At 40.9% G+C, this 27,261-nt stretch overlaps 1 protein-coding gene across 3 annotated transcripts in view; it reads left to right on the top strand.

The window, feature by feature from the left end:
• ADGRF5 (adhesion G protein-coupled receptor F5) overlaps positions 1–27,261 on the top strand; it is a 102,036-nt gene that overhangs the window by 66,880 nt on the left and 7,895 nt on the right. For 2 of the 3 annotated variants that reach the window (XM_032140815.2, XM_032140814.2), the window contains exons 5-16: positions 3,407–3,583; positions 4,013–4,119; positions 5,550–5,608; positions 6,057–6,199; positions 7,617–7,838; positions 9,249–9,452; positions 15,657–15,827; positions 18,566–18,775; positions 20,516–20,728; positions 22,449–22,604; positions 24,623–24,831; positions 26,813–26,992. In XM_032140815.2, the coding sequence (XP_031996706.1) occupies positions 3,407–3,583; positions 4,013–4,119; positions 5,550–5,608; positions 6,057–6,199; positions 7,617–7,838; positions 9,249–9,452; positions 15,657–15,827; positions 18,566–18,775; positions 20,516–20,728; positions 22,449–22,604; positions 24,623–24,831; positions 26,813–26,992 (2,051 nt within the window). Of the gene's footprint in view, positions 1–3,406; positions 3,584–4,012; positions 4,120–5,549; positions 5,609–6,056; positions 6,200–7,616; positions 7,839–9,248; positions 9,453–15,656; positions 15,828–18,288; positions 18,409–18,565; positions 18,776–20,515; positions 20,729–22,448; positions 22,605–24,622; positions 24,832–26,812; positions 26,993–27,261 lie in introns of all 3 variants that reach the window. The other variant, XM_058432576.1, reaches the window with a different exon arrangement.

Here is a 27,261-nt window from a genome sequence, read left to right as displayed (position 1 = left end):
CTGGAAAGCACTAATAGATGTTGGGTTTTATTATTCTAAACTGAGGGCAAGAAAAAAAATTCTTGTTTTTGAAATTCTTCTTGAATTCACATATTTCAAATAGTCCATCCCAATGTCAGTACATGCATTTTAATTTTTGATTCTTAATATATGCTACTGGAAGTCATAGCTCCCTTATCACTCCTTTTGGATGCCATTTACCACCGATTTCTACCATTAGCACTAATTTCCTTGAATTAGTGGTTTTCCAGTTGGATGCCAATGTGCATTATGAGTCCTTCAGGAGCAGTGAACTTCTGCTGTGTTTCCCACTCTTTATCCGTAGAACATCTCACCAAACTAGGGTACTTTGGAAAATACATAGGAAACACCCTTCTATGTTCTCACCCAGCACAGATCTTTTGCCTTTAGAATAAATTATTGGATAGATTTTAGTCAATTTTGCTTCTCAAATTTTTTAACAGAAACCTTTTGGTGTCTCTGTGGGTGCTAGTAAGTGAATCCAGTAAACAAAACAGACCAAGTATCAAAAATAGTTTTGTGTTGAACAACTTGTGATTATAGACACTTGAGCTTTAGTTGTGAGTTTATCTTACATATATTCAATATAAACTTACTAACAAACTCTCTCTGATTTTTTTCTACTAGAGATGGGATGACTTCAAGAGGCTTCACCATCTTAAAAACTTGTGTTAACAAGCTTCTCAATTAAATGCAATTGACCTTGGAAACTTTAATTTATCCTTCCAGAAAGACTGGTCATTCACACATAGAGGGGGTGAATCTTTTCTGATAGTGAACTATGAAACAGTTTTGACAAAAGTGGATACTTCAATGTAGCAGAGAAAGCCTCAGGCTCATGGACCTCAGGACCAGCAGGGAACAGCTAAGAGGAGTTGGCCTAAAAGAGGAAGTGAATGGGATGGGTGGGCAATGAAGGTTAGGCCTACTGATCATGGCACTAATGTCTAAGCATCCAAACTTTCACCATCTTCCTTTTTCCATCCTTCCCTCGCCTCGTTCTTCCAACAGCCTACCTTATGACCCTTTTTTAGTAATGGCAAATAAAACTGAGGATATTTAAAACCGGACAATGTGAGTAAAGCACCGAACAATACCTGGGATATGTCAGGTGGTCTGGAGGTGGTAACTTTTTCCATTCTCCTAAGGCATGTTTGCATTTTATGTGGGACTCAAAAGTTCTTCAACTACTCCTCCCATAATGCTCCCTTACAAAACAGAAGACAACAACAAAATTGCTTTAGCACTGGAATTTCATGTCAGTAAGAAAGATTTCAACAAGTGGGATCCTGTTGGTTATCCTCAAACTACCTCTAGCGGGCACTCAGCTTCTTTGTTAGTAGCTCCAGTTTCTTCTATTTCTAATTCCCCTGCCCCACTGCCACCCACTGCTGGGACACAGGCTGCATCAGTGTCCAAGGAATTAACTCAAACGTGTTGTCCCTCCTATTTCAGAAACAACTATTTGATAACTTCCCTTTGGACAGTCACTCTGTGGGACTTTGCCTGGGTACCCATCTGCAGAACAAACAGCTCCCAAAGATGTGACTTTGGTCCAGCTTTGGAAATTGATTCAAAGCACTCCGATTTCAGAACATTTCTTACTGTCTCCAATGGGAGTAAAGTTCATGTAGGCTGTTCACACCTGACTTGATATGTAAAAGGCACAAATTTACTTGCACTTTACATTTGTTATCTATTGGTGCACACCAAAGTCTAAAACCTAGCATCATAAAATAACAAACATTTATTATCTGAGAGTTTTTTAAATCATTGTATTTATATTTGTTAAGAATTAAGATGTAGAAGGTGGAAGTATTGATGAGTGTTGGTACTAACAGTAATATAAAAATAAACTTCCATACATGTATAACTTATTTGCCTTATAAACTATATCTACAATAGTCTACAAATAGGGGTATGCTCTAACATACATCCTGCAGCATTTAACATGTAGAAAGGAAGCATTGGTCCTTTTGCTCACTCTGGGAGATGAAAATGCACTAAAGCCATGAAAGTCACTCATTGCCATGCCAAAGTTGACCCTTCTTTTTATGTGGTACATAGGCCCAGAGATGAACCAGCCCCAGGCCAGAGGGTCTCACTTAAATTTGAGAATGCTTATTCTTCCTCACTGGGGCTTCCATCAAGACAAGGCCTCTTGTTTTTCTCTGTGAGTGTGTGATGTAAAAGGACACTTTTTTCTTTTTGTCTTTGTGTCCTAAGTAGGGTTTTTATGGTAATGGCAAAAAAAAAGTTTAGTTCTCTTATTAGAAGACAGACTCAGTTTTTGAGGGTCAGAAATCTTAGAGCAGCTTAGCTGGGTGGTTCTGGCTCAGGGTCTGTCTTAAGTTTGTAAATAATCTATCAATCAGTGCTGTCATCATATGAAAGCACAACTGGCATATGAAAAAAAAATTCTGTTTCTTTCTTTCTTTCTTTTTTTTCTTCTTCTTTTTCTTTTTGAGACAGGGTCTCACTTTTTTACCAGGCTGGAGTGCAGTGGTTGCAATCTCAACTCACTGCAACCTCTTCCTCCTAGGCTCAAGCAATCCTCCCACCTCAGCCTCCTGAGTAGCTGGGACACACCACCATGCCCAGCTAATGTTTTTGTATTGTTTGTAGGATAGGATTTTGCTATGTTGCCCAGGCTGGTCTCAAACTCCTGGGGTCAAGTGATCCAACCGCCTCGGCCTCCCGAGTGCTGGGATTATAGGAGTGAGCCACTGCGCCTGGCCTGGAAAATTTATTTCTAAGCTCACTCATGTGGTTGTTAGCAGGCTCCAGTTCCTCACTAGCTATTGGCTGCAGACCTCAGTTCCTTGCTGTGTGGACCTCTCCATGATGTGTCTTCATGCCATGGCAGTCAACCTCCCCCAGAGTGAGGGGAGAGAAAGAGAGAGAGCAACCAAGAGGAAAACTATAGTGTTTTTAATAACCTAATTTCAGAAGTGCCATACCATCACCTCTGCCATATTCTATTGATTACATAGACCAATCCTAGTACAATATAAGAAGGTAGTACAAAAGGGTTTGAATACCTAGTGGTAGGGATGGGCAAAGGCCATCTTGGAGGCTAGCTACCTTATACTTATCATCATAGACATCTGTTGGCTATTAGCTATTGGGCATGACTATCTAAAAGATGACTTAGCCATTCATCACTCAACCATCACAGCAGTCATCTTTCAGATTGTCATGGCTAATAGCATGGTGATGCATACATGCAAGCATCAATTTTATGCAGTGCTATTGAACTTCTCAGAAAGGTAATATAAAGTCAGATTAGGATTTTCTTCAAGAATGAATACTTGCAGGCTATAAATAAAAATGTGGTGACCACTTTCTCCACCTTCTCTCTCCTTGCTGTTCTGGTTAATGATAGTCTGCAGACCTGCTGGAAATGAAATCTGGTGCTCCTGCGAGACAGGCTATGGGTGGCCTTGGGAAAGGTGTCTTCACAATCTCACTTGTCAAGAGCATGACGTCTTCCTCCCAGGGCACCATTGCAGTTGCCTTAAAGAACTGCCTCCCAAGGGATCTTTTTGCCTGCTTCAGGAAGGTAAGTAACTGCTCATTAAATGCCCATTGAGTGGCTATTCAACATCAGTTTACGGCTGGGCACGGTGGCTCATGCCTGTAATCCCAGCACTTTGATGGTCCAATGTGGGTGGATCACCTGAGGTCAAGAGTTCGAAAGCAGCCTGGCCAACATGGTGAAACTCTGCCTCTACTAAAAATGCAAAAATTAGCTGGGTGTGGTGGCACATGCCTGTAGTCTCAGCTACTCGGGAGACTGAGGCAGGAGAATCACTTGAACCTGGGAAGCAGAGGTTGCAGTGAGTTGAGATCGCACCATTGCACTCCAGCCTGGAAGACAGAGGGCAACTCCATCTCAAACAAACAAACAGAAACAGCTTACAAATGTTTCTGGTTTGTATGTACTCAGACATTAACATATTGTTAAATACTGCCCTTTGTTTTTTAACAGATGTTACCCTGAACATGAGAGTCAGACTAAATGTAGGCTTTCAAGAAGACCTCATGAACACTTCCTCTGCCCTCTATAGGTCCTACAAGACTGACTTGGAAACAGCGGTAGGTTTTGGCCCCAAGAGCCTCTTAACCAACAAACTGTTTGGACTGTACTGAGTCTATTGCATTCACAGTGAACAGTGGCTTGGATCTGTCAGAATTTACGGATGTGGATTTATTATTCTTTTACTTCTGAGATGGTGAATTAATATGTGCTCAAATCAAATCATGTTTAGGGGACAGTGTGACATCACCTTGAACAATAAGTATAAATATTTTTCAGGGTGGAACTGGTTCAGATAAGATTTGGTGGCATCAATTCACTAAAACTTATTCAAAGCCCCAAGAACCTATAGCCTACAAGCACAAGTTGGTGCATTTCTATTCTTCACATACCACATGAATGAAACCCCTAACAACTTTTGGGCAGACCAACCCATGGCTGAGCACAGAGGGTTTTAAACCACTCTACACCAGAGGTTGCTAGGCATTCATATCTAAGACAGGTATAAATTGATTCACATAAAAATAGACTATTCCACCAGTGTTAACTGTTTGTCAGCCAATGTCTTAAGTGCTTCACATTGAATTGATTCATCAAAACCTAAACGCTTTGCTGGAGTTAACTTATTTGGAACAGAGCTTCCCAATGGATGTGGCACAGATTATTGCAGGTGGGCTGAGATAATGACTTCCCTTCTCCTGGCAGCCGAGCCCTGCCTTAGGCTGTCAGCACCCTCTTGCTCATCCCAGCATGTAACCCAAATATTGTCATCTCCCGTGAGTGCCTTGATGAATTGCCACTTCGGAAGAGCTCTTGGATGTTTGATTTACATTTCTGGCATGTAATATGTCTGCACAGCAGGAGAACCCTCCTCACACACACACTACACTAAATTATATGCTTTGAAAGAGAGAGTTACATAGCAACCACCTAGGTACCTGGCACACCGACCAATCCTGCAGTATGGCAGCCATGAGGGGGCCCCTCACAAACCTCCAACTACAGGTCATGTAATGGAGCAAGGGCTACAGCTGCTGCTTCTGAAATCCACGACCATCACCGCTGCTCCCTACCAATGAAGGGGCACAACACCTCTGTGTCTGGCAGACACTGGGACTCCTTGGAAGACTTTATTGAACCTTTCCAGGCTCAGGCTAGGATGCTTTTATCCAACCTTCCTTCCCTCTCTTTCATTTGGGAGTCTGATGGCTCTCTCTGTCTTCCCTGCTCCCTCCATGTTTTCTTTCCCAGGCATTTCCCTGAGTAAATTTTTTGCACATTTCATCTAGTGTCTACTTCTCAGAGGACCCAGGCTGACATACATAGGAATTACTTCTTCAGAAATCTAATGCCCACAGTTAACAAAATAGACGGAAGATAATTTTACCTAGTGTGATTAGGAATATGTGGTTTTTACTCTGCTTCAGATCTTTTGATATACCTATTTCTCGACTTTGATATATGACACTCATCTTGCTTTATGTTTCAGTTCCGGAAGGGTTACGGAATTTTACCAGGCTTCAAGGGTGTGACTGTGACAGGGTTCAAGTAAGAATACTATAATTTGGTCATTTCTACTTTATGGCTGGGATCCATATGGTAGTGAAGGAGGTAAACCCCCTAGAGAGGCATTATTCATGTGGAATCCTCAGCAGGAGCAGTTTGGTAGAGGTGAAAAAAGTATCTCACCCGTTACAGATGTACCTGTTTAAAAGAAAGAGAGAAAAAGACGTGTTCATTCTATATATGTGCAAAAAATTTTTCAAGCAAAGATAAGGGATGAGTTTGTAGTCCAAATGTTCAGAAATGTAAAAATGAAATAATGCCACGCAATGACGTCTTTCTACTGGAAGATCCTGCTGGCCAGTCAGATCCATAGATTTGCATGCTGTGACAGGCAGTTTGTGCTATTTTGTTTCCTAAGCAAATAAGCCATAAATATCTAGACTCTTCCAGGTCAGTTATTGTTTTACTGAACTGAGTGGTCTCTGTCCAGGTCTGGAAGTGTGGTTGTGACATATGAAGTCAAGACTACACCACCATCACTTGAGTTAATACATAAAGCCAATGAACAAGTTGTACAGAGCCTCAATCAGACCTACAAAATGGACTACAACTCCTTTCAAGCAGTTGCTAGCAGTAAGTGAAATTGTTTAGATATGGTCATGTTATTTATGGTTATGCGTAAACCTAGGAAATTAGCTTATGCTACAATGTCCTCTGGGAAGCTAGACACTCCAGTTCCTGGCACACGGGGTTCTGTACCACCTCCTCCTCTTATGCCAGTGCCTCCCAATCTGACTAATTCCACTGTACCTGGGGTGTGTGGAAAAGGGGCACAGGGATTTACAAGGGGGTCACAGAGCCATCTGGGTTTGTGTATTCTCTAAATTAGCAGATCCAAAACTAAGTAAAAAAAGTAAAACTAATATCACAGTGGAGGTTGAAATATTCACAAAATGCACCAATAAGAAATAGAGGGCCATTGTTTTAGAGCAGCAGGCCTCAGAGTGTAGCCCTCTGTCATCCCGGCTGGAGTGCAATAGTATAATCATGCCTCCTTACAGCCTCTACTTTCCTTGCTCAAGCGGTCCTCCTGCTCAGCCTCTAGGGTAGTTGGGGCCACAGGTGCACACCTCCATACTCGGCTAACATTTTCTTTTTATTATTTTTTGTAGAGATGGGACCTCACTATGTTGCCCAGGCTGGTCTCATACACCTCGCCCCAAGCAATCCTCCCACCTTAGCCTCCCAAAGTGTTGGGATTATGGGCATGAGCCACCATGCCTGGCTGTGTTTTTATTTTTATTTGTGAAATGATAAGGCAGTGATCCCATGGATTTTTACTGCCAAAACAATAATAAGAGCTACAGTTTCTCCAAGTCACCTCCCAATGTAACTCTCTCTCACTGGTCCTATTTTCCAGACAGTGGAACTAAGGCTCAGCCAGGCTAAGCAAGTTCCTCAGGGCCACACAGTTACGGGTGGGACAGAACCAGGATTCAAATCCAAACTTACTGTCTATAAAGCTCCCACTCTTAAAGAGGTCCATGAGTATTAGGAAATTCTTATTTCGCAAGCAGACTTTATTATAATTAGTTTGTTTTTACATTTCTAAATCCTTCAAGACTTAGGTCAGAGCTTTCAATAAGCATGAGATATCAGTTACTGATAAGAAGCAGTTGATATTATTCCAGTCTCTAGCACAGAAACTTGATATTTAAGTTAGTTTGTTTTTTTCATAAGAAAATGTGCAATTTTCTACCACACTTTTTGAAATATTGAAAATAGCTTTAAAATCTCCATTACTGCCATTAAGGAGCCATAGGGCAAAGACCCCAATCGGGAAACGCTGTCCCTGGCATGTGGCAGGACACACCTCCTCAGGGCTCAGACACCAGCTGCATGGGGATGGAGTGAGGAGACACATTGCCTCAGCATCAGACCACAGATGCTGTCAAGACCTCCAAGAGCCTGGTGGTGGTTGTGTCTGGTGAGTAGCATCAATGACATTTATTTGCTTTGGGATCTTATTACCTTTTCTTTGGGTTTCCAGATGAAAGCAATTTCTCTGTCACACCAGAAATCATCTTAGAAGGGGACACAGTCAGTCTGGTGTGTGAAAAGGAAGTTTTGTCCTCCAACGTGTCTTGGCGCTATGAAGAACAGCAGTTGGAAATCCAGAACAGTAGCAGATTCTCAATTTACACCGCCGTGTTCAACAACATGACTTCGGTGTCCAAGCTCACCATCCACAACATCACTCCAGGTGATGCAGGTAGGTCTCCATTCAATAACTTGTGTGAGGAATGGAATGAAGAGCTTGTAAAGAAGCAAAGATGTAATAGTGTTTTACATAGATATGTAGATAGTGTTTTTCTCTTCCAAAAAGGTCTCCTGATTCAACCTTTCAAAACTGAAAATTAATCCGATATGTATTAGTCCATTTTTACACTGCTATAAAGAACTACCTGAGATTGGGTAATTTATGAAGAAAAAAGGTTTAATTGACTCACAGTTCTGCATGGTTGGGGAAGCCTCAGGAAACTTACAATCATGGCAGAAGGCAAAGGGGAAGCAAGGCACGTCTTACATGGCAGCAGGAGAGGGAGAGAGGGTCTGGGGAATTGTCAAACATCTGATTTTAAACCATCATATCTCATGAGAACTCACTCCCTATCATGAGAACAGCATGGGGGAAACTGCCCCCATGAGACAATCACCTACCACCAGGGCCCTGCCTGAACACGTGGGGATTACAATTCGACATGAGATTTGGGAGGGGACACAGAGCCAAATCATATCACCATGGTATTAATTGTTAATTAATTTTAAAATTCATTATTTTCATTATTTGTTTTATTATAGTATATAATATAATTATTTTCATTATTTTATTTTAGTATATAATATTACTTTATTATTAATTTAATTTTCAATTGATTTTTAAAAATATTTAAAATAGCTTTGCTGAGGAAGGAATTGATACATAATAAACTGTGCATATTTAAAACGTCTTGACACATGTGCACCTGTGAAATCATGACTACAATCAAGAGAGTAAACATATCCGTCATTCTCCCTGCCCTCACCAAATTTTCTGGTTCTCCACTATTATCCCTCCCTTTGGCTTTCTTCTGTCCTCTTGCCCCCTCCAAGCAACTACAGAAGGAAGCATAAGGCTAAATTCTTCCCTAAGACTAGTGGTGAACCTGACATATTCTGGAATGTAATAACCGCATTGTAACTCAGATGCCAATGGGGCCATCTCCTTTTCTCTGCATGATGAGGTGGGCTATAGACATATGGGTCCTATCACATAGTTGTTGATTTTGATTTACCACATGGTCAAATACTACGGCAAAATCATCCATCTTTTTCTAATTCTCCAAGGCTTTTTGATTTTTCTTTTCTACTTCTTCTATTTTTATACTTTTTTCTTATTAGCAAAGTCCCTAAAATGTCTACTATTTCCTTAGAACATCTCCGTACTGCACTTTGTGGCGTTAGAAATATCTGCACTTCCTGAATTCCTGAATGGTTTTTTAGGCGTTTTTAGACCAAGTCTCAGATGCTTTTGAAAATGATACTTCATGAAGTACTCTCATGATCCATGAGTTGAGGATACATTCCTCTAAGAAAATACACATGTGTTATAATAATACATGATTTCGTGTATTTTATGCAGGTGAATATGTTTGCAAACTGATATTAGACATTTTTGAATATGAGTGCAAGAAGAAAATAGATGTTATGCCCATCCAAATTTTGGCAAATGAAGAAATGAAGGTGATGTGCGACAACAATCCTGTATCTTTGAACTGCTGCAGTCAGAGTAATGTTAATTGGAGCAAAGTAGAATGGAAGCAGGAAGGAAAAATAAGTATTCCAGGTGAGAATGTTAGATAAGCCCTTTTGCAAATGGGTTTTTGCCTCTTGGCCAAGTAGAAATGGGAGATGTGGTGTATGGAAGGGGAAATGTCAGATGTCTGTTATTTTCTGGATTTCAGACTGTGAAAAGGCTTTAGGTTTGATGCCAGCTCCAGCTTATCCACTCTAGAACAAGACCCCAAAAATATATGCACACAAGTGTCATGCTTCGGTTGTAGATGAATCCCAGCAGCAGAAGACCCAAGAGATAAGGATCCTGATGACTTAGGTCCATGGCATTTTGGATCTAAAAATAGACAAGAAAAGCTTATGCTCACCTTCCTTTCATCTTCAGCAAAGAGCTAAGGATGAGGTCACTTGTCATTGAGGTCTGACTGGGAGCTTCTCCTTTCTGTGTGTCTTCTTCTGGTGTCTGGTCCTTCTCACTTCTCTGCCTTTGTATCTATGCATACCTCAATATTTTCTATCTCTGTGCCTCCAGCTTTATCCCTCTCTCTCTGCAGACCTGTTTGTCTCTCAGTCATTTCATATGATTTCTGATCCTGTTAGCTTTTGTTTTCAATCTGAAATCTTACCTAAAGTTCCCCACCCTCCAGTTTATATTGATGAATAATAATAATAATAGTAATAAGTTAAAACAGCAATACTGACTCTGTTTTGTATAACAGTTTATGATTAACCCTTTAAAAAATATGTCACTGCTTTTTAATTACTTGACCACAAATTTGAAGCATTTTACTTCCAATTTGCAAATAAGGAAATTGAGGTTCAGATTACATGACTTATCCAAGGTTGTCAAAATATGCAAAAAAGAAAGAAGAAAGAAAGAAAGAAAGGAAGGAAAGAAAGAAAGGAAAGAAAGGAAGGAAGGAAGGAAGGAAGGAAGGAAGGAAGGAAGGAAGGAAGGAAGAAAGAAAAAAGAAAGAAAGAAGAAAGAAAGAAAGAAAGAAAGAAAGAAAGAAAGAAAGAAAGAAAGAAAGAAAGAAAGAAAGAAAGAGAAAGAAAGAAAGAGAAAGAAAGAAAGAATTAGGACTCACCAAAGGTCTTGTTTCACAAAACCAGTGTCTGTCTTGGCCAAACTATATTATGCATGCCTGGTGGGCCAGCACTGGAATGAGCTAGTCAGGCAGAGTTTGAACAGTGTTTTACCTAGAAACTGCACAGAGCAAGATCCAACTCTTCTCTTAAGAAACAACAGTATAATGTTCTTATCTGTAAAGAAGAAGTGTTTAAAGTAAAATGTGGCTTTACCCATGAAATACATTAGTGTGGTGAACCTGCATTTTACAAAGCCTTAGCTATGGAAATAGATTAAATTATTTTTTAAAACATTATCAGAACAGGGGCAGTGGCTCATGCCTGTAATCCCAGCACTTTCAGAGGCCGAGGCAGGTGGATCATCTGAGGTTGAGCATTGGAGATGAGCCTGGCCAACACAGTGAAACCCCATCTCTACTAAAAATACAAAAAATTAGCTAGGTGTGGTGGTGTGCACCTGTAGTCCCAGCTACTCCGGAGGCTGAGGCAGGAGAATCACTTGAACCCGAGAGGCCGAGGTTGCAGTGAGCGGAGATCATGCCACTGCACTACAGCCTGGGTGACAGAGTGAGACTCTGTCTCAAACAACAGCAACAACAAAAACTATCAATTTACAGGCAAATTTTCCTAAGCACATGTAATTTCCAAAGGATGGTTCACCTGCAAGCATTTGTATTAGACATTAAAGTACTCAGAAGAAAGGCATGTGGTAACTGTTGAAAATGTTGACACATGATACATGGAGTCACTTCCCTGATTTCTAAGGAAGAGGAGGTGTAGGTATCCTGAAGGGACTGCCAGATGGAAGAAAGACCTTGCACAATTCCTGTGGTACTGGCTTAGAAGCTTTCAACCCCGAAAGGTGAAAAACCTGGCCTTCTGGCAAAGGAATCAGGAAGTCTGTGGCGCAAACGCATAGAGCGGGATGAATGACTGCAGAACAATGGATTTCCTGCCTCAGGGCTGGCCGCCTGGGGACCTGCACCGTGGCTTCTCTGATGGATTTAGCCTCTGCCTTGGCACCCTGCCCTTGCTGCTTCCTCTCTGCAGCTCTCTTCTCCAAATTCCACAAGTTCTACTAACAACCATTTTTCCAAGTCTGTGGAACACAGTCAAGCAAAAGAATTTACCCAGAGCATTTGGAACTGAATGAATGAATGAATGACCTCCTCTCAGAAATGCTTGCATATTCAAAGCACTCTGGAAAAGGATGAGACAGAAAGGAAATAATCAACAATGGCAGAATTTCTAACTTTAAGAAACTAAAATTCAATGAAGATTCCCTCCCACATGGGAAAAAAGTGAAGGAGTATTCTTTAAGGGTATCACCACGATCACAAAATAGTTATTGTGGCAGATTCAATGTATTCAACTTTGGTTTTGTTTTGTTTTGTTTTGTTTTTCGTTTGTTTGTTTGTTTTTTGAGACAGAGTCTTGCTTTTGTCACCCAGGCTGGAGTGCAGTGGCGTGACCTCGACTCACTGCAACCTCCGCTCCCGGGGTTCAAGAGATTCTCCTGCCTCTGCCTCCCGAGTAGCTGGGATTATAGGTGCCTGCCACCACACCTTGCTAATTTTTCTATTTTTAGTAGAGATGGGGTTTCACCATGTTGGTCTGGCTGGTCTCAAACCCCTGATCTCCGCCCACCTTGGCCTCCCAAAGTGCTGGGATTACAGGCTGGAGCCACCACACCCGGCCTCAACTCTGCTTTCAATGTTTACATTTATCATCTTGGTTTTTCTCCACTCCCCACCCGAAGTCTTGCAAAGCAGGTACCATCACCACCATTTTATAGAGGAAGGTCTGGGGTGTCATCTAACTTTGAACAACAAAATTGTAATTGCATACCTTGTCTTCTCCAGAAAGCAAACTACCAACTTATTAGCTGCATTCAGTACCTCCCATGCAGGGCGCCTTGTTGCACAGCCCCAGGGGTGTTGTAGGAAACACAATGTGAATGATGCCAATTTGGAAGTCCTGCTTGTGTTTTCTGAGTTTACCACCTCTTTGGAGCCTTTTCTCCACTCCTTCTCTGAATCTCAGCCTAACAGAAGTAGTTATTGTTCTCTGAACAAGACCTGCATGCTGCTGCTTCTGTGTTTTTGCTTATAACAATGGTTTTCTGAGTTAACAATAGAATCCATTTTTCAAGCAGAATCTTGCATGGATGTCTAATGCAAGTCTTCTCAGCACTATTGACGTTTTGGGTCAGATAATTCTTTGCTGGGTGGAACTGTTCTGTGCATTGTAGGATATGTAGCAGCATCCCCGGCCTGTACCTACAAGATGGCAGTAGCATCTCCAGTTGCAACTACCAAAAATGTCTCCAAACCTTGCCGAATGTCCTCCAGGGAGGCAAAATTGCCCGTCGTTGAGAGCACATCTAAGGTGTAAAGCAGACCAAAGTGGAGCTGCTCTGGTTAGAAGAAGGGTGAAGGGGTTGGAGCCCACACAGTTTATTATCCTTCCACCCCCAACACAGCCCAGGCCCTGAAGCAGCTTGATGGAATGCCAAGTTTTCCAAGGAGTATGGATTTACTCACACAACCCAGATACAACCGCATACCAGAACTACAGCCGCCATTTCTATCTATTAAAATCCTGAATGTCTGTTAAGGCCTAGAGCAAATCTTCCCCTTCTCTGAAATCTTCCCTAATCTCTCAACTAAACATCCCTCCTTTAATCTACATAATATTGACTTCTCTCTTACGGAACCTACCCACTGCACACTATCATTATTTCTGTACATCTCTTTATACACTCCTTCTTGCATAGATCATTGTCTTGTACATTAGTTTGGTGAGATAGATGGGTCTTTAAGGATCAGTAAGAGTCAGCAGGAGGAAGAGGGAATGAGAATATTTCAGGTGTGAACACAGGCATGGAGGTGCAAAGCTACAGGGCATGTTCAAAGCCCAGGAGAGAGAGCTATAGAAGAAGATAAAGAGAAGAGAAGCAGATTGGAATCACACTGTGAATAATTGAATATACCAGGCTAAGAGGGATTTTACTGTATTCTGTAGGCAATGGTAAGGTTTTAAAGGTAAAAAGAGGGACATCAGATGGTGAGAGCTGAACTTAGGAAAAATAAGTTTTAAGGTCTTATAGCCAATAGATTGCAGGGGCAAATAACTGAAAATAGAGACTCAGCTACAATCATGTGTAATGGGCAGGCAACAGATAATGGGGCCTGAGCAAGTTACCATGGGTAGGAGTGGGTAAGACGATAGTGAGATATTTCAGAAGAGTAATCTAAAAGTTTCTTACAACTGAGTAGGGGTAAAAGGTGAGTGCATGCAAGTAATTTAAGATTTTTTATTTGGAGAAATGCCAAGTGCAAAGAAAGGACACATTGGAAGATGTACAGGTTTTATCTGGGGAGAAAAAAGATGAGTTCTTAAATGGGCCAACTGAGTGGAAGGTACCGAAGATGTCAGAGCAACACTTGGGAATTTGCTTCTAAAGTTTCCAACAGGAGTGTTGCTCTTAGAAATAGAGTGGGAGTCATCCAAATTTGGGCTATACTAGAAGCCATAGGTAGAGATGAGATTGCCTGCAGAGAGAGTAGAGAAAAAGATGAGGAAAGGGGCAACCTTTGAGAAGGGGATGAAGGAAAAGAGCCTGAGAGGGAGACCCAGAAGGAGGGCTGAGGAGAAAAGAGGGGCGGGAGACTTCTAGGACTCAAGCATGCCAAATCAGAGAGAAGGTGGTCAGGAGAACGGGATGCCGCAGTCAAAGTAGCATGAGGGGAGGCCAATGGATATGGAAAAGGGGAGGTCACTGTTGGCCTTAAAGGAACACTTTTGGTAGAAGAGAGGGTGAAGAAGGCCAATTACAAAGACTTGATGAGAAACAGGAGTGAAAAATTGGAGATGGCAAACACAGAAGCATCATGGTATGAAGAGAGGAAGAAATGCAGTGGTGGCTAGGGAGCATTCAGACTGGTGAAAGACCATTTCAGGAAGGGAGACTTGAGTGGATCTGGGGGTTGAAGTGGAGGAAATCTGGGAGGAAAGATTAAAGACACAGGGTGAGAAAGGGCAAAGGATGAAGGGATGTCCTGGAAGAATTAGAAGAAGTGGATTTTCAAAAGGTAAGTGGAGGAGTGAGCCTTAGAGATGGGCACAGACACTCGTGTCTGTGAGCTAGGAGGTAATTTAATCAAGATAGATAAAGAGGGAAATCAGTTTGGTGTTTCAAACAACGTTTCTGGGGTCTAGGGAGAAAAGCTAGTTACATGTTGATCAAAATATGTCAAATATCATTGATCAGCCAGGGCTGAAAAAGACACATTTACGTTGGAACTAATCAACAGGCTTATTCTTTTTCCTTCATTTTCGGAAGATTGATAGTGTTTGAAGATTGCCTTAGGAGTGCATGGCAGCAGGCAAGGTGGGAGGAGGGAAAATAAAGGGACTACAGTAGGAAAAATCAGCCACAGGGTGCTGTAGAACCCGAGGCAAGAGGAAAGACGGCATGGAGGGCATGGTATTTCTGGGAAAGGAAAGAAAGGTATGGAAAGGGAGCTATTTTGAAGGGGAAACTGCTGGTAACTGAGAATGCATGAAGTTGAAGTTTTCACTAAAACATAGAGATTTAAACAGGGAACATGCTGTGAAAAATGCTCAAATAAGATGAATATCAGGTGCCCCAGTATTGCTTCTTCCCCTTTTTAATAATCATAATAATCTAAATAATCTGACATCTGTTCTTCCAGTTAAATCATACCCAAACAGCTTGCTTCTCTTTTTTTATTGTTCACATTTGAAAAACCATCACTCATGGTCTTTGTTGAGGCAGGCCCCAGTCAGGTACTTTTCTAAGAGTTTATGTATATTATCTCATTTAACCTTACGGTGGTCCTGGGAAGTAACTGCAATTATTAATCCTCATTTTACATCTGGAGAACTGAAGCACAAGGTGGTTAAGTGACTGTCTCAACAATATCTTGCTAGTAAGTGATGGAGTTTGGGATCCAAAGCCAGGCAACCTGGATACAGACTCTGCAGACCTAATCACCATAAACCCCTCCTCTCCATTCAGAGAAGAAATCTATTTAAATAGTAACTCCTTTTATGAAAAAAAAAAAAAAAATGATTTGACCTCTTTGCTACTAAATAAAAGAGTTAGCCAGCTGGGATGGCAACAATTTGCTTCTCATTATAGGAACCGCTGAGACAGACATAGATTCTAGCTGCAGCAGATACACCCTCAAGGCTGATGGAACCCAGTGCCCAAGCGGGTCGTCTGGAACAACAGTCGTCTACACTTGCGAGTTCATCAGTGCCTACGGAGCCAGAGGCAGTGCAAACACAAAAGTGACATTCATCTCTGTGGGTAAGGACTCTCCCTAGAATTTTTTGCTATAAATAGATTCCACCTTAAAGAAGTGCTGCCAATGAACTATGAGCTATGGAAATACCTATGAGCAAAATAATGGACAGAGAGGGAGTGTGGTTAGGGCAAATCACACAATGGGAGATAGAAAAGGGTTTCCCTCTCTGCCATTTAAATTCAGAGGGAGTCTTTTAACAATTGGGGATGGTTGTGGTAGGACACAGTGGTTCCCAGGAGGGAACCCCGGGGCATTCTCTTGAGTAACGCAGGAGGTGGAGTGGGAAGTAGGGTTTCCCACTCAGGTTATCCCTATTATCATTGAATGTGTAATGAAGATAATGTCCCTAATTTTCCCCTTTTCCCCATTACTTCATTCTCCCATTCTTGAATTCCAACAGCCTGGCTCACTCCCCCACTACCCCTCAACACCCTCCCTCATTCCTCCTCTCCCATTTCACCTTTTCCAGAGACAGTGCTGCAGAAAGCCTTAATAATCTGATTCTTTCTGGTTATTTTATGGTTGGAACGAGTGATTTGTTAGTCTCTCAATTAATTGTTTAGTTAGGCTTCTTAAAATTGTCATTTCTCCTTATATCATAAAGCATTATAATTTCACCCCATGTGTAAAAAGAGGACATTCAAACTTGTTTTTCCACCTGTCTTACAAAAATGAACAATTTAGATTAATCATTAGACCCTTCTTTGAACAAGTTTAGAGAAAGGCTGATATAAGCCATACTTGTTAGCTGTTGTTCACGTGTTCTGCCATTGCGACTTAGCATTTTTACAAAGATTAAGATTATGTTTATGTGGGCATAATCTATCTATCTATCTAATATATATCTATAATATATAATATATAGCTATATAATAATCATATATCTACAGGTAGAACAGTTTTGCATTCCTAGTTTTAACACAAAGAGTTGTGTTATGTTCAAATAATCAAAACTGTTCTCACTACAGAAAACTGCAAATTGCTCAAAATACTCAGGAGCTCTTCTAGGGAAATAACGCTTTCAGGTAAAACTAATCTTTCTCCAAATTACTTAACATAACTTTACCTCTCTCCACAGAACTGGGGCCTGTCTTAGGGAAATGTTAAGCCTTTGCTGAAAATCACTAGTCTGGTAGTTTGGAATCTCATCAGAGAATCAAGAGGACCAAATTCATGGTTCCATGAGCCTTTTTCTTTTTACTCACAGAAATAGGGACGGCCTTAGAGAGGCATCTCAAGATGCCTGTGGATGGGGAGGGCAATGCAGGGACACATTACACCTTCTTTGAGTGACTTTGGGCTGTGTCTGAACATTTGAATCCCAGCTTCTAAACGGTAACTGTAAAAAGCCCTGATGTCATTGGATTATGATTAAGATTTTTAGGCCAGGCATGGTGGCTCACGCCTGTAATCCCAGCACTTTGGGAGGCCAAGGTGAGCAGATGGCTTAAGCCTAGGAGTTTGAGACCAGCCCCAGCAGCATGGCAAAGCCCTGTCTCTACCAATAAAAAATAAAAATAAAATTAGCCAGGCATGGTGGTGTGTGCCTGTAGTCCCAGCTTCTTGGGAGGCTGAAGCAGGAGGATCGATTAAGCCCAGAAGGTTGAGGCTGCAGTGAGCCGTGATTGTGCCAGCCTGGGTGGCAGAATGAGACCCTGTCTCTAAAAAGAAAATAATAATAATATTATTAATAATAAGATTTCACACTGATTGGGAATGTAGGCCAGCATGAGTGGGCTCACAAAATGAAGCTGTTCACTTATAGAAGACTGAAGTGAATGGTGTTTTGAAATATCAACCACGTAAAGATATACTCAAAGAGAAGTGGACAGTTAGACAAAAATAGTGGGAGGCTCATATAAGCTTTTATATTTGTAATAGTCTTATTAATATTTTTGATTAGTAATTTTTCATGAACCTGTGAGAAGCTTCTTAGAGGAGTATATATATAGTGAAATTAATTACATATAAATACTTACATTACTGTAGTTATATAGTTATAATTAAGGTACCCATACATCCCAGTTTACCTGACAGTGCAGGTGTAATTATTAGGTAAGTGCAAAAGTAATTGTGTTTTTAGTCGTTACTTTTAAACCAACTTATATTTGGGCAATACAGTCCATGATTCTTGTACTTAAAATGTAGTTCCAGAATTCACTCTTTCACTTATTAAGCATTCACTGTGTACTAGACCCAGTGCTGAGTACTGGGGATGCAAAGACAAAGAGGCTACAGGTCTGCCCTTGAGGGCTCACATTTTTATGGAGGGGAGATATTAAAAGAGAGAAAATAATACACAATATGGTATTATTAAAAAGTATTTTGAAAGAGTAGAGATTGAGATTGTTAGAGGAACTCCGCCATTTGTTCTCCCTTGAGGTGTTACAGAGGAGGTTGGAGGGGAGCTTGGGATAAGGCGACAACCCTAAGTTTGCAACCTTTTACCCTGCTGATCATCAGGAGATAATTCCAGCCACAAAAGTGAAGTGCACGAGGTCCTAAGGCATGTGATGGAAATGAGTACAGTGCAGAGCACCACCAGGAGCAGCCTAGAAACGAGTAAAGCCCGGGAGCAGCAAGGTACCAATCCTACCTTGACATGAGTAGAGTCAGGATGGTTCATTTTTTTTTTTCTGTCCCTCTCTGAAGTTTCACTCATGTGTTAATGTCCCCAGAGATATGACATATTGAACTTGTTGTCAGTTTTCTTTTGTCTGTTTTGTTTGCCTTTTTTCAGCCAATCTAACAATAACCCCGGACCCAATTTCTGTTTCTGAGGGACAAAACTTTTCTATAAAATGCATCAGTGATGTGAGTAACTATGATGAGGTTTATTGGAACACTTCTGCTGGAATTAAAATATACCAAAGGTTTTATACCACGAGGAGGTATCCTGATGGAGCAGAATCAGTACTGACAGTCAAGACCTCGACCAGGGAGTGGAATGGTGAGTGAAAAGCCAGACACCATATTGTGCTGCCTGGGCTCTTGGAAACATGCATAATAGTTACCATCTGTGTAGGGTCTTCTCTGAGACCTGCCTATGCCAACCCCTTTAAATTCAATATGTCTTCACACTTAACGCAACATTCCTTTGAGGGAAGATGCCATTATTTCCATATTTACAGATAAAGTAAATATGCTCAAACAACTTAAGTTGCACAGCCAGGAATGGAACTAGTGTCTCTAATTCCAGACCCTGTGCTCTTGCCATTAAGTTATGAGGATTGTTTTTAAAAGTACTTTCACTAGACACTCGGCAGTGTTTGACCCGACTGTGCTTTACAACAGCTAGGTAAAGATTTTATAAGCCTGGTTCCAAAAAAAGGAACACATTTTAATTCCCTGTTTACCTCTATCCATTGTTTGTTTTGTGAGGAAATGCAAATATTTGAAAGCAAAGGGAAATTGGTAGATAGAACTGCTATGATAATAGCTCATATTTATTGAGCCCTTAACTATGTGATAGGCACTATGCAAAGTATTTAAATGTATTAATTCATGTGAAACAATAAACCTAGAGGATACTGTTATTATTAGCCCCATTTTACAGATGAGGAAACTGAGACTCAATAAAGTTAAGTAAATTACCCAAGGTTATACATCTGGCAGGTGGCAGAGCCAGGATGCGAACTCAGATTGACTGACTCCAGCGGTCAACTCTTAGCCACTCCTCTCTGAAGCCTTTCATTAACTATGAGATTAATCAGTCTAGATTCTGTGAGTCCCATGTCTTCTTTATATTTTCATATAAGGCCTAGGCAACATTGTAGAAACAGCTAGTTATTGTTTGGGCTGGACTTGGTAGTATACAGTCAGGAAATGGAAGTATTTTTCTTCCAGGCTGACCTCAATCCTGCTCTGTCCAATTACTCTTTCCTACTAAAAGCCAATAACCTAGGAAGAATTTTAGCTTTTCCAGTCACATTAACCTATTAAACAGTCCCATAATCAGTTACTGAAAAGTCATATTCTCATCTAAATCTACTACACTGTCATTTTATATTCAATTTAAATTCCCTCTTCCCCCGAGCAGGAATTAAAAGGAGTTTCCTTACTTTCCTCATTCGCCCTCTGGTTAGCTGCTGCTTCTGACTTTTCCAGAGCTGGGGCAAAGGGAAGCAATGTAAAGAAAATTGAAGGGTCTTACTTAACTGTAGGTGCCGTTGTAATCTTGCTGTGTGTCTCCATGGCAGCTGCCCAAATGATGACTTGTCCTCTGGGGACATGGTGAGCAGGGGCCTGCTCACTTAGAGATGGGAGACAGGGGCGTCATAACACCACAGCGTTCCATCAGGTTAACAATTATTTTCAAAAAACTCCCCACCTCTGCACACGCCAAAACTCCCATTTATTCCTTGGGTTGGTAGAAAAGCCTTAGAGTAGAAATTGAAAACCTGGTTTGAAATCCAATTTTGCCTCTAACAGGCTGTTTGGCCTTGAATAAGTCACTTAATTTTATTTGAAAGTAAGTGCATATTTACGTGGTCATTGGTTAGTCCTTCAAATGCATGTAGAACCCAGGAGAGGAATCAATCAAGCATTTTTTCCTCCAGTGTCCAGGAAGTTGTGGTATTCCTTTACTAAAGCTTGAGAGGGAAAATTAAGCCTCTTCTTAACCTTCCCAGCAAACGCTTTTGAAGGGCAATTATTTCATTCCATCTCATTTTTGCTGTCTTCTACTCAGGAACCTATCACTGCATATTTAGATATAAGAATTCATACAGTATTGCAACCAAAGACGTCATTGTTCACCCGCTGCCTCTAAAGCTGAACATCATGGTTGATCCTTTGGAAGCTACTGTTTCATGCAGTGGTTCCCATCACATCAAGTGCTGCATAGAGGAGGATGGAGACTACAAAGTTACTTTCCATATGGATTCCTTGTCCCTTCCTGCTGGTAAGATGCTGATTGCTGAATTGTTAGGGTATATTATTTCACATAAGTGGAGTCTAAAAATTTACTCTTAAAATAGGGATCAAGAGACATAGGACTGTATCAGAGATAGAACCGACAGAGCAGAATCCCATGAATCTTTGTTACCTTCTGTTTTGCTATGTGGCTACTGGTTCATTGGTTTGTGGTACAATCTTGGGAGTTTGCAATGGTGGAACCTTTTTTTTATTAATTGGGGGAAGTTGAAGAAAGTATTGAGATATCTTCTTAAGAATATGGCAGACTAGACAATCTAACAGTCTTTTCCTCCATGCTATAAAGTTGCATGCCACAAAACTGCCACAATAATCCTTTTAAATGCATAATTGAGCATGTAAGAAAGTACGAGAAATAACCAAGTGCCAAAAAAGTAGAGGAAAATAAAATAGAAATGATGCTTTAACTAATGCTGGAGCTTCCCTATGGGCTTTTGCCAATATCAGAAATCCAGAACCTTGGGTTTTAAGGCTCCAGAGGGCATAAAAGTAAAGACTGTGCTCCCTAAACACACAATGGGGCACTCAACACCCCATTGACACAACGTCAAGACCTTCAAAAAGTGACACATTCAGTAAGAGACTAAGCTAGGAGACCAAAATTCATCTGCCAGAGTTGAGACCTTGGCCTCATCTCTGGGTGGACAAAAGGTATCCCCCCAGAAATATAGTTGTCCTGCCATCACTCGGTTTTGGGCTTTGAATTTATATTTCCTTTGTGGTTCAGGAGTGCCAACCTAAGTTTAAAGTTGTGCACCCTATGTCAACCAGCAAAAAAAGAAAAAAAAAATCAAACTCTCTCTGGTAGATGGTGCCCTTAATCCAGATCCCTAGGGATTCCCAGAGATTAAGGTCAACCAGAATAGCTCACAACCCAAAATCTCAAAACACAGACAACTTCATGAGGGGTTTACAAGCTCATTCATTCTTTCAATAACTATTCTGGAGGACTTACTCAACGCAAGACCCCATGGTAGGCAATGAAAGGGAGAAAAAGAAGTGGGGCACATATTTTAATATCTAGAAGGGCCCATGCCATGAAAGGCAATGCATATAATATAAAATATCCAAATAGAATAATACAGACTGAAAAAAACAGTGGAAGTTCAGAAAAGTGGGGACTCAATAAACACTGCAGTCTTTAAAGAAGGCTGCATGGTAGAGAGATATAATCAGTCTGGATTTTGACATATGCAACATTTCAACATTCTGTGTTTAATATGCATACATTCAGTGCTTTCTATGCTCCAGATCCTGAGCTGAGCACCAGCAGATGGAAAGATAAATAAGACAAGGTACTATCTCTCCAGGAGCTTATGGTCTAGTAGAGAAGACAAACTCATGAATAGGTGACTATATACCAATATGGTAAAGGCAGAATAGGATAAATGCTCAGAGCATGATGAAATTTAGATAGGGAGAAGGATTTGTGGCATGCTGAAAAGGCATTCTGAATGTCAAAAATGTGTGACTTGGAATCATGAATGGTAGAGGAGAAGTTTTGACTAGCACACATGCAAATGTGGGCTTACATACGTCAAGAGCCAGAGGTAAAACCTGTTAAAAATGAATGTGGCACATTCCTGGGGAAAGCTTGGACAGGTTTATTCATATTAGGTTATCTTAACACAGTTTGTACATTAGAGACTCATGTTGTGACTTAATTCTTTCAATAATTCTGTCTTCAGCAAAAGAAGTTAACGAAAAACAAACGTGCTACAAACACAATTTCAATGCAAACTCAGTTTCCTGGTGTTCAAAAACTGTTGATGTGTATTGTCACTTTACCAATGCTGCTAATAATTCAGTCTGGAGCCCATCTATGAAGCTGAATCTGGTTCCTGGTAAGAACGTTTTAAATTACTTTAAGATGTTATAGTCAGGGCAGGGACTTATTTATTTATTCACTCCTTCATTCATCCCCATTCAATAAACATATGTTAAATACCCTCACTGTGGTAGGCCCTGGGCTCACCATGGGAGTATTTAAAAGAAAAGAAATAAGCCATGTCCCCTGGCCTCAAGCCTAGGGAAGAAATCTGTGTGATAAAAAATGTTATTGGCTGGGTGCGGTGGCTCACGCCTGTAATCCCAGCACTTTAGGAGGCCGAGGTGGGCAGATCACGAGGTCAGAAGATCCAGACCATCCTGGCTAACACGGTGAAATCTCGTCTCTACTAAAACTACAAAAAATTAGCCAGGCGTGGTAGCATGCACCTGTGGTCCCAGCTGCTAAGGAGGCTGAGGCAGGAGAATCGCTTGAACCCAGGAGGCGGAGGTTGCAGTGAGCCAAGATCGTGCCACTGCACTCCAGCCTGGGCGACAGAGAGATTCTGTCTCAAAAAAAAAAAAAAAAAAAAGTTATTACATGTAATATGGTAAGAGCTAAATAGAAATGTTGTGGGTGGCTTAGCTCTGCTGAAGGCAGGTGGGGAAGAAGTGATCAGGAAAGCCTTGCAGGTGAAATGAGACTTTAGCTGAGTTGGCAGGGCTAAGGAGTTCACCAGGCGGATAGGAGTGGACAGTATCGACGTGGTTGAGATCCTTTGAGGTTTCAGCAAAGGAAAGGTGTCCACACTGCACTGTTTTTCTGAGACAGAGCTACATGAAAACAATTAATCTTGAGAATAGGCAGCTGCCTTTCCTATCCTTTGCCGCCACTGAGTCAATTTGCCATCACATAATATCTTTGAGGTGAAAGGTCATGATTTACAGAGTCATTGCTATGCTAGCCCATGTTGGGGAACTCCCCTCAGCAGCAGGGAGGGATAGATCATCCTAATACAAGGTCATCTTAAGAGAGGATCTTATGTTAAGGCAAGGGATAAATGATGACCCTGGGCTTCTACCATAAGCAACTCCTCATCCTCTTAAATCTTCCCAGCAACAGGACTTGTGATAGACAAAGGATCATTATCACCAAGCTTGTTTGAGTTTACTGAATAGTTTGTGGTCATTCTCACATGTTGGCAACCAGCCCCTGGGCACCAAAACAGGAAACAATTTAGAGTCACTTTCACCCAACCTTTCCATGCACAAGTACAACCCCTCCGGGGTGCAGCAAAGGTCACCTCTTCTTTTCTCCGTCACTCATCTTAGCCAACACATTTTATTCACTTATCTTTGTTCTTCTCCTCTTTCTTTATACAAATATGGTTTCGCTTCTTTTTCCTTGTAGAACATTACTTATTTAAGATTTGTATACAGTGGTTGAGACCTTAACGTTAAAGAAAAATGTTGGTGAGGGAGGGGTCTCATCGGAGTCAGGGTCCACTGGACGTGAGAGATTCCACAGCAAGTGTCATTTCCCCATCCTTGCCTGGTCATGAGAAGAGGTGAAATAGAATCACCTCTAAGGGAAACAGAAGGAACAAATGCTTAAACATATTGATTAGAATATTCAGGTCATGGGTACCTGGAGTTCCTACTACCAATTGTGTTTTTGGATTGTGGCAGTGATTCTCAACCTTGACAGCACCCTGGAATCACCAGGGAGGCTTAAAAACCTGCTGATGCCTAAATCCCAGCCCTGACGATTCCAATTTACTTAGCCCGGACACTGGTGTTTTCAAAAGCTCCCCAGCTGATTCTAATACGACACAGTTGAGACTCTCCAGATTAAGGTATAAAATTCTGTTAGGAAAAGGAAGTTCAGATTACAGAAGTCAGGATCACGTGGAAAGCAGAGAGGGGCTTTGGAAAATCGGGGCAAAATTAAGAAATTGGGTAGCTCTGAAAAGGTGACTGAAAGTAAAGAGAAATATGAATTCAAACATCAAAATTCTACCTTGGCCTGACCGTATTTCTACTATCTTGTCTCTTCCTTGCAATTATCCCTTTTATTTCAATGTTTCCAACACAGGGGAAAACATCACATGCCAAGATCCCGTAATAGGTGTCGGAGAGCCCGGGAAAGTCATCCAGAAGCTATGCCGGTTCTCGAACGTTCCCAGCAGCCCTGACGGTCCCGTTGGCGGGATCATCACTTACAAATGTGTAGGCTCCCAGTGGGAGGAGAAGAGAAATGACTGCATCTCTGCCCCAGTAAACAGTCTGCTCCAGATGGCTAAGGTGATCCTTAAAGCTTCCACTCTGAGCTCTTGGTGGGGTGATCTGTCTGGCTGATCATATTTCTCAGCACTTAGCAAAATGGGTTTGGGGCTGCTTTGTGTTGCTCCAAAACTACTTTTATTTGTGTATTTCCAAAGGAGATGCAACCCTAGAAATGCAAAAAAATGCCTCGATTCAAATACTAAGACAACTAAGTACGTGTTCTGCTCTCGGGCCAGCTAGATACCTTAACCTTGACTTCTCAGTACCATGTGTTCCATACCTCCGGGGGCAGTGGTATTATCCTCTCTCTCATTGCTCTCCTTTGAGTAATTTTGATATCAAGAAAATTGCTATAATACTTTCAGGAAAAGGAGCAATATTAAAAAAAAACAAGCTTCATCCATTTCTTTAAAAAAAAAATAGCTGGGCTTGATGCTCTTACAGGTATGAGATTTTCTGACTACTTGGAAGTAACTTGTGCTTTTGAAGAAGGAACTACCCTGCCTCTCTTACCTACCATAATGGGTTACTGCTATGTAACAGGGCAGAAGTTCTTTTCCTTCTGTCAGTGTAAAAAAATGGGACCTCCACATTCGATTTGTTGTTAGACTCCTAAAATTCCATGAATTACATTAAAAAAATTCTGGTGATGCAACTGGTGAGGTTATAGCCAATGATGACATCTTCAGACAACCAATTCCAAATCCTTTCACCACTGGGAAAATAATTGGAAACAAAGGGTAATACTTATTTGTGTTTTGTCTAATTAACTTCTATCTCTCCTCTTGTCTCACACCAAAGATATTAAAATATCTACTATGTGCAAAGCACGATTATAGGTGCTATCAAGGTAAATGGGCCGAATCAGATCTTGGTCTCTGATTTGATAAATAATATAATCGAATTGGGTAGTTACGTACACATTAATTTGGCTAAGATAAATTAAGAAGATCTGCTTGAAAAAGAAAAGGCATCTGAGCTGGACCTTGATGGATGAGGCATGAGGGATATAAATTACCCTAATGAAGAAAAATAGAAATTGTAATCTGAACTCCATGTGGGCCCAAGTCCCAATTCTAGATACCTACATACATTTTCAATGGAAAAGGATCACGCTGATCTCTCATGCTTCTTCTGATTTATGCATTCGCATATACTTACTGGATACTTACTGTGTGCTGAGTTATATGACTTGTACTATGTTAGGAATTATGGGAATGAGAAGAATGTAATGTAGCACATGGTCCATGTTGTCAAGGAGCTTATAATTTAATTGGAGCAATATTAACATTACAACACAAGATGACACTACTGGAGATTCCACAAATGAAAGTATGTTATATAAAACCAGTACTTATGCATTCAGAGGAAGGAACTTTCCTGGGTTGGAACATCTATCAAATGCTTTTCATAGAAGACAGAATTTGAGCTATTCTATGCAATTAACTAAGAGAGAGTTAGAAAGCAGAAGTGTAATCATACAGGTAGGGTGATCATATAATCTATCATCCAAGTCCGGACACATTTTGAGAATATAAGAGGGCACTCTTAATAATTACACTAGGAGAAAAGGTATAAACCAGAACAGTCCCTGGAAAATTGGAAGAGTCAGTCACTTTAATGATCGGCAGGGTAAGTGATACGAGGAAATCCAAAAAGTGGCAACTATGTTTCTATGCTGACTATCCAAGTGACCATTGCATTCAACTTTAACCTACTTCTCTAGCCATCACATCTAGCTTCCCTTTTTTGTTCCAGTTAGCTATCAGGTTGATATATGTTTGTTCCCCTTCTGTGTGTGGCCTTATGTCATATTCTGTTCTGAAGAGCATACATGGAGTGCTTAAGGGATAAGCACATCATCTTATAGGACATATTTATGGAAATGGAGCAAAAAAGGAAACAACGAATGTAAAAGATTTTGCCAGGAATGGATCAGCTGGATTCGATAGCTGAATTGACTGGTAAATTTTTTTTGTGTCGGCTTTTGTTTTACTAGGCTTTGATCAAGAGCCCCTCTCAGGATGAGATGCTCCCTACATACCTGAAAGATCTTTCTATTAGCATAGACAAAGTGGAACATGAAATCAGCTCTTCTCCTGGGAGTCTGGGAGCCATTATTAACATCCTTGATCTGCTCTCAACAGTTCCAACCCAAGTAAATTCAGAAATGATGATGGTGAGTTTGCTTAACCTTTGCAGGAGTTTTGGGTCTTACCTTTTCACCCCTCAGAATTTGTATTCAAGCAACATAATTCCTCCCCATTGCAGCTTCTCTGTCTTTTCCAGAGCAGTGCTCAGGATAGTTCTGCCAGCTATGGCTTTTAGGATATTAGGAAATGTTTCCAGTATTCATTCTGAGACCTTAAGAATATGTCTTAGTGAATCTCTGCTTTATTTTCTTCATTAAAATGGAATAAATTCATACTCGCTTTCTAGAAAAACTAG

Source organism: Hylobates moloch, unplaced genomic scaffold (assembly GCF_009828535.3).
Source record: "Hylobates moloch isolate HMO894 unplaced genomic scaffold, HMol_V3 SCAFFOLD_20, whole genome shotgun sequence".
Lineage (NCBI taxonomy): Eukaryota > Metazoa > Chordata > Mammalia > Primates > Hylobatidae > Hylobates > Hylobates moloch.
The sequence above is the reverse complement of the archived record's forward strand: the minus strand, read 5'-3'. Positions and strand labels throughout refer to the sequence as shown.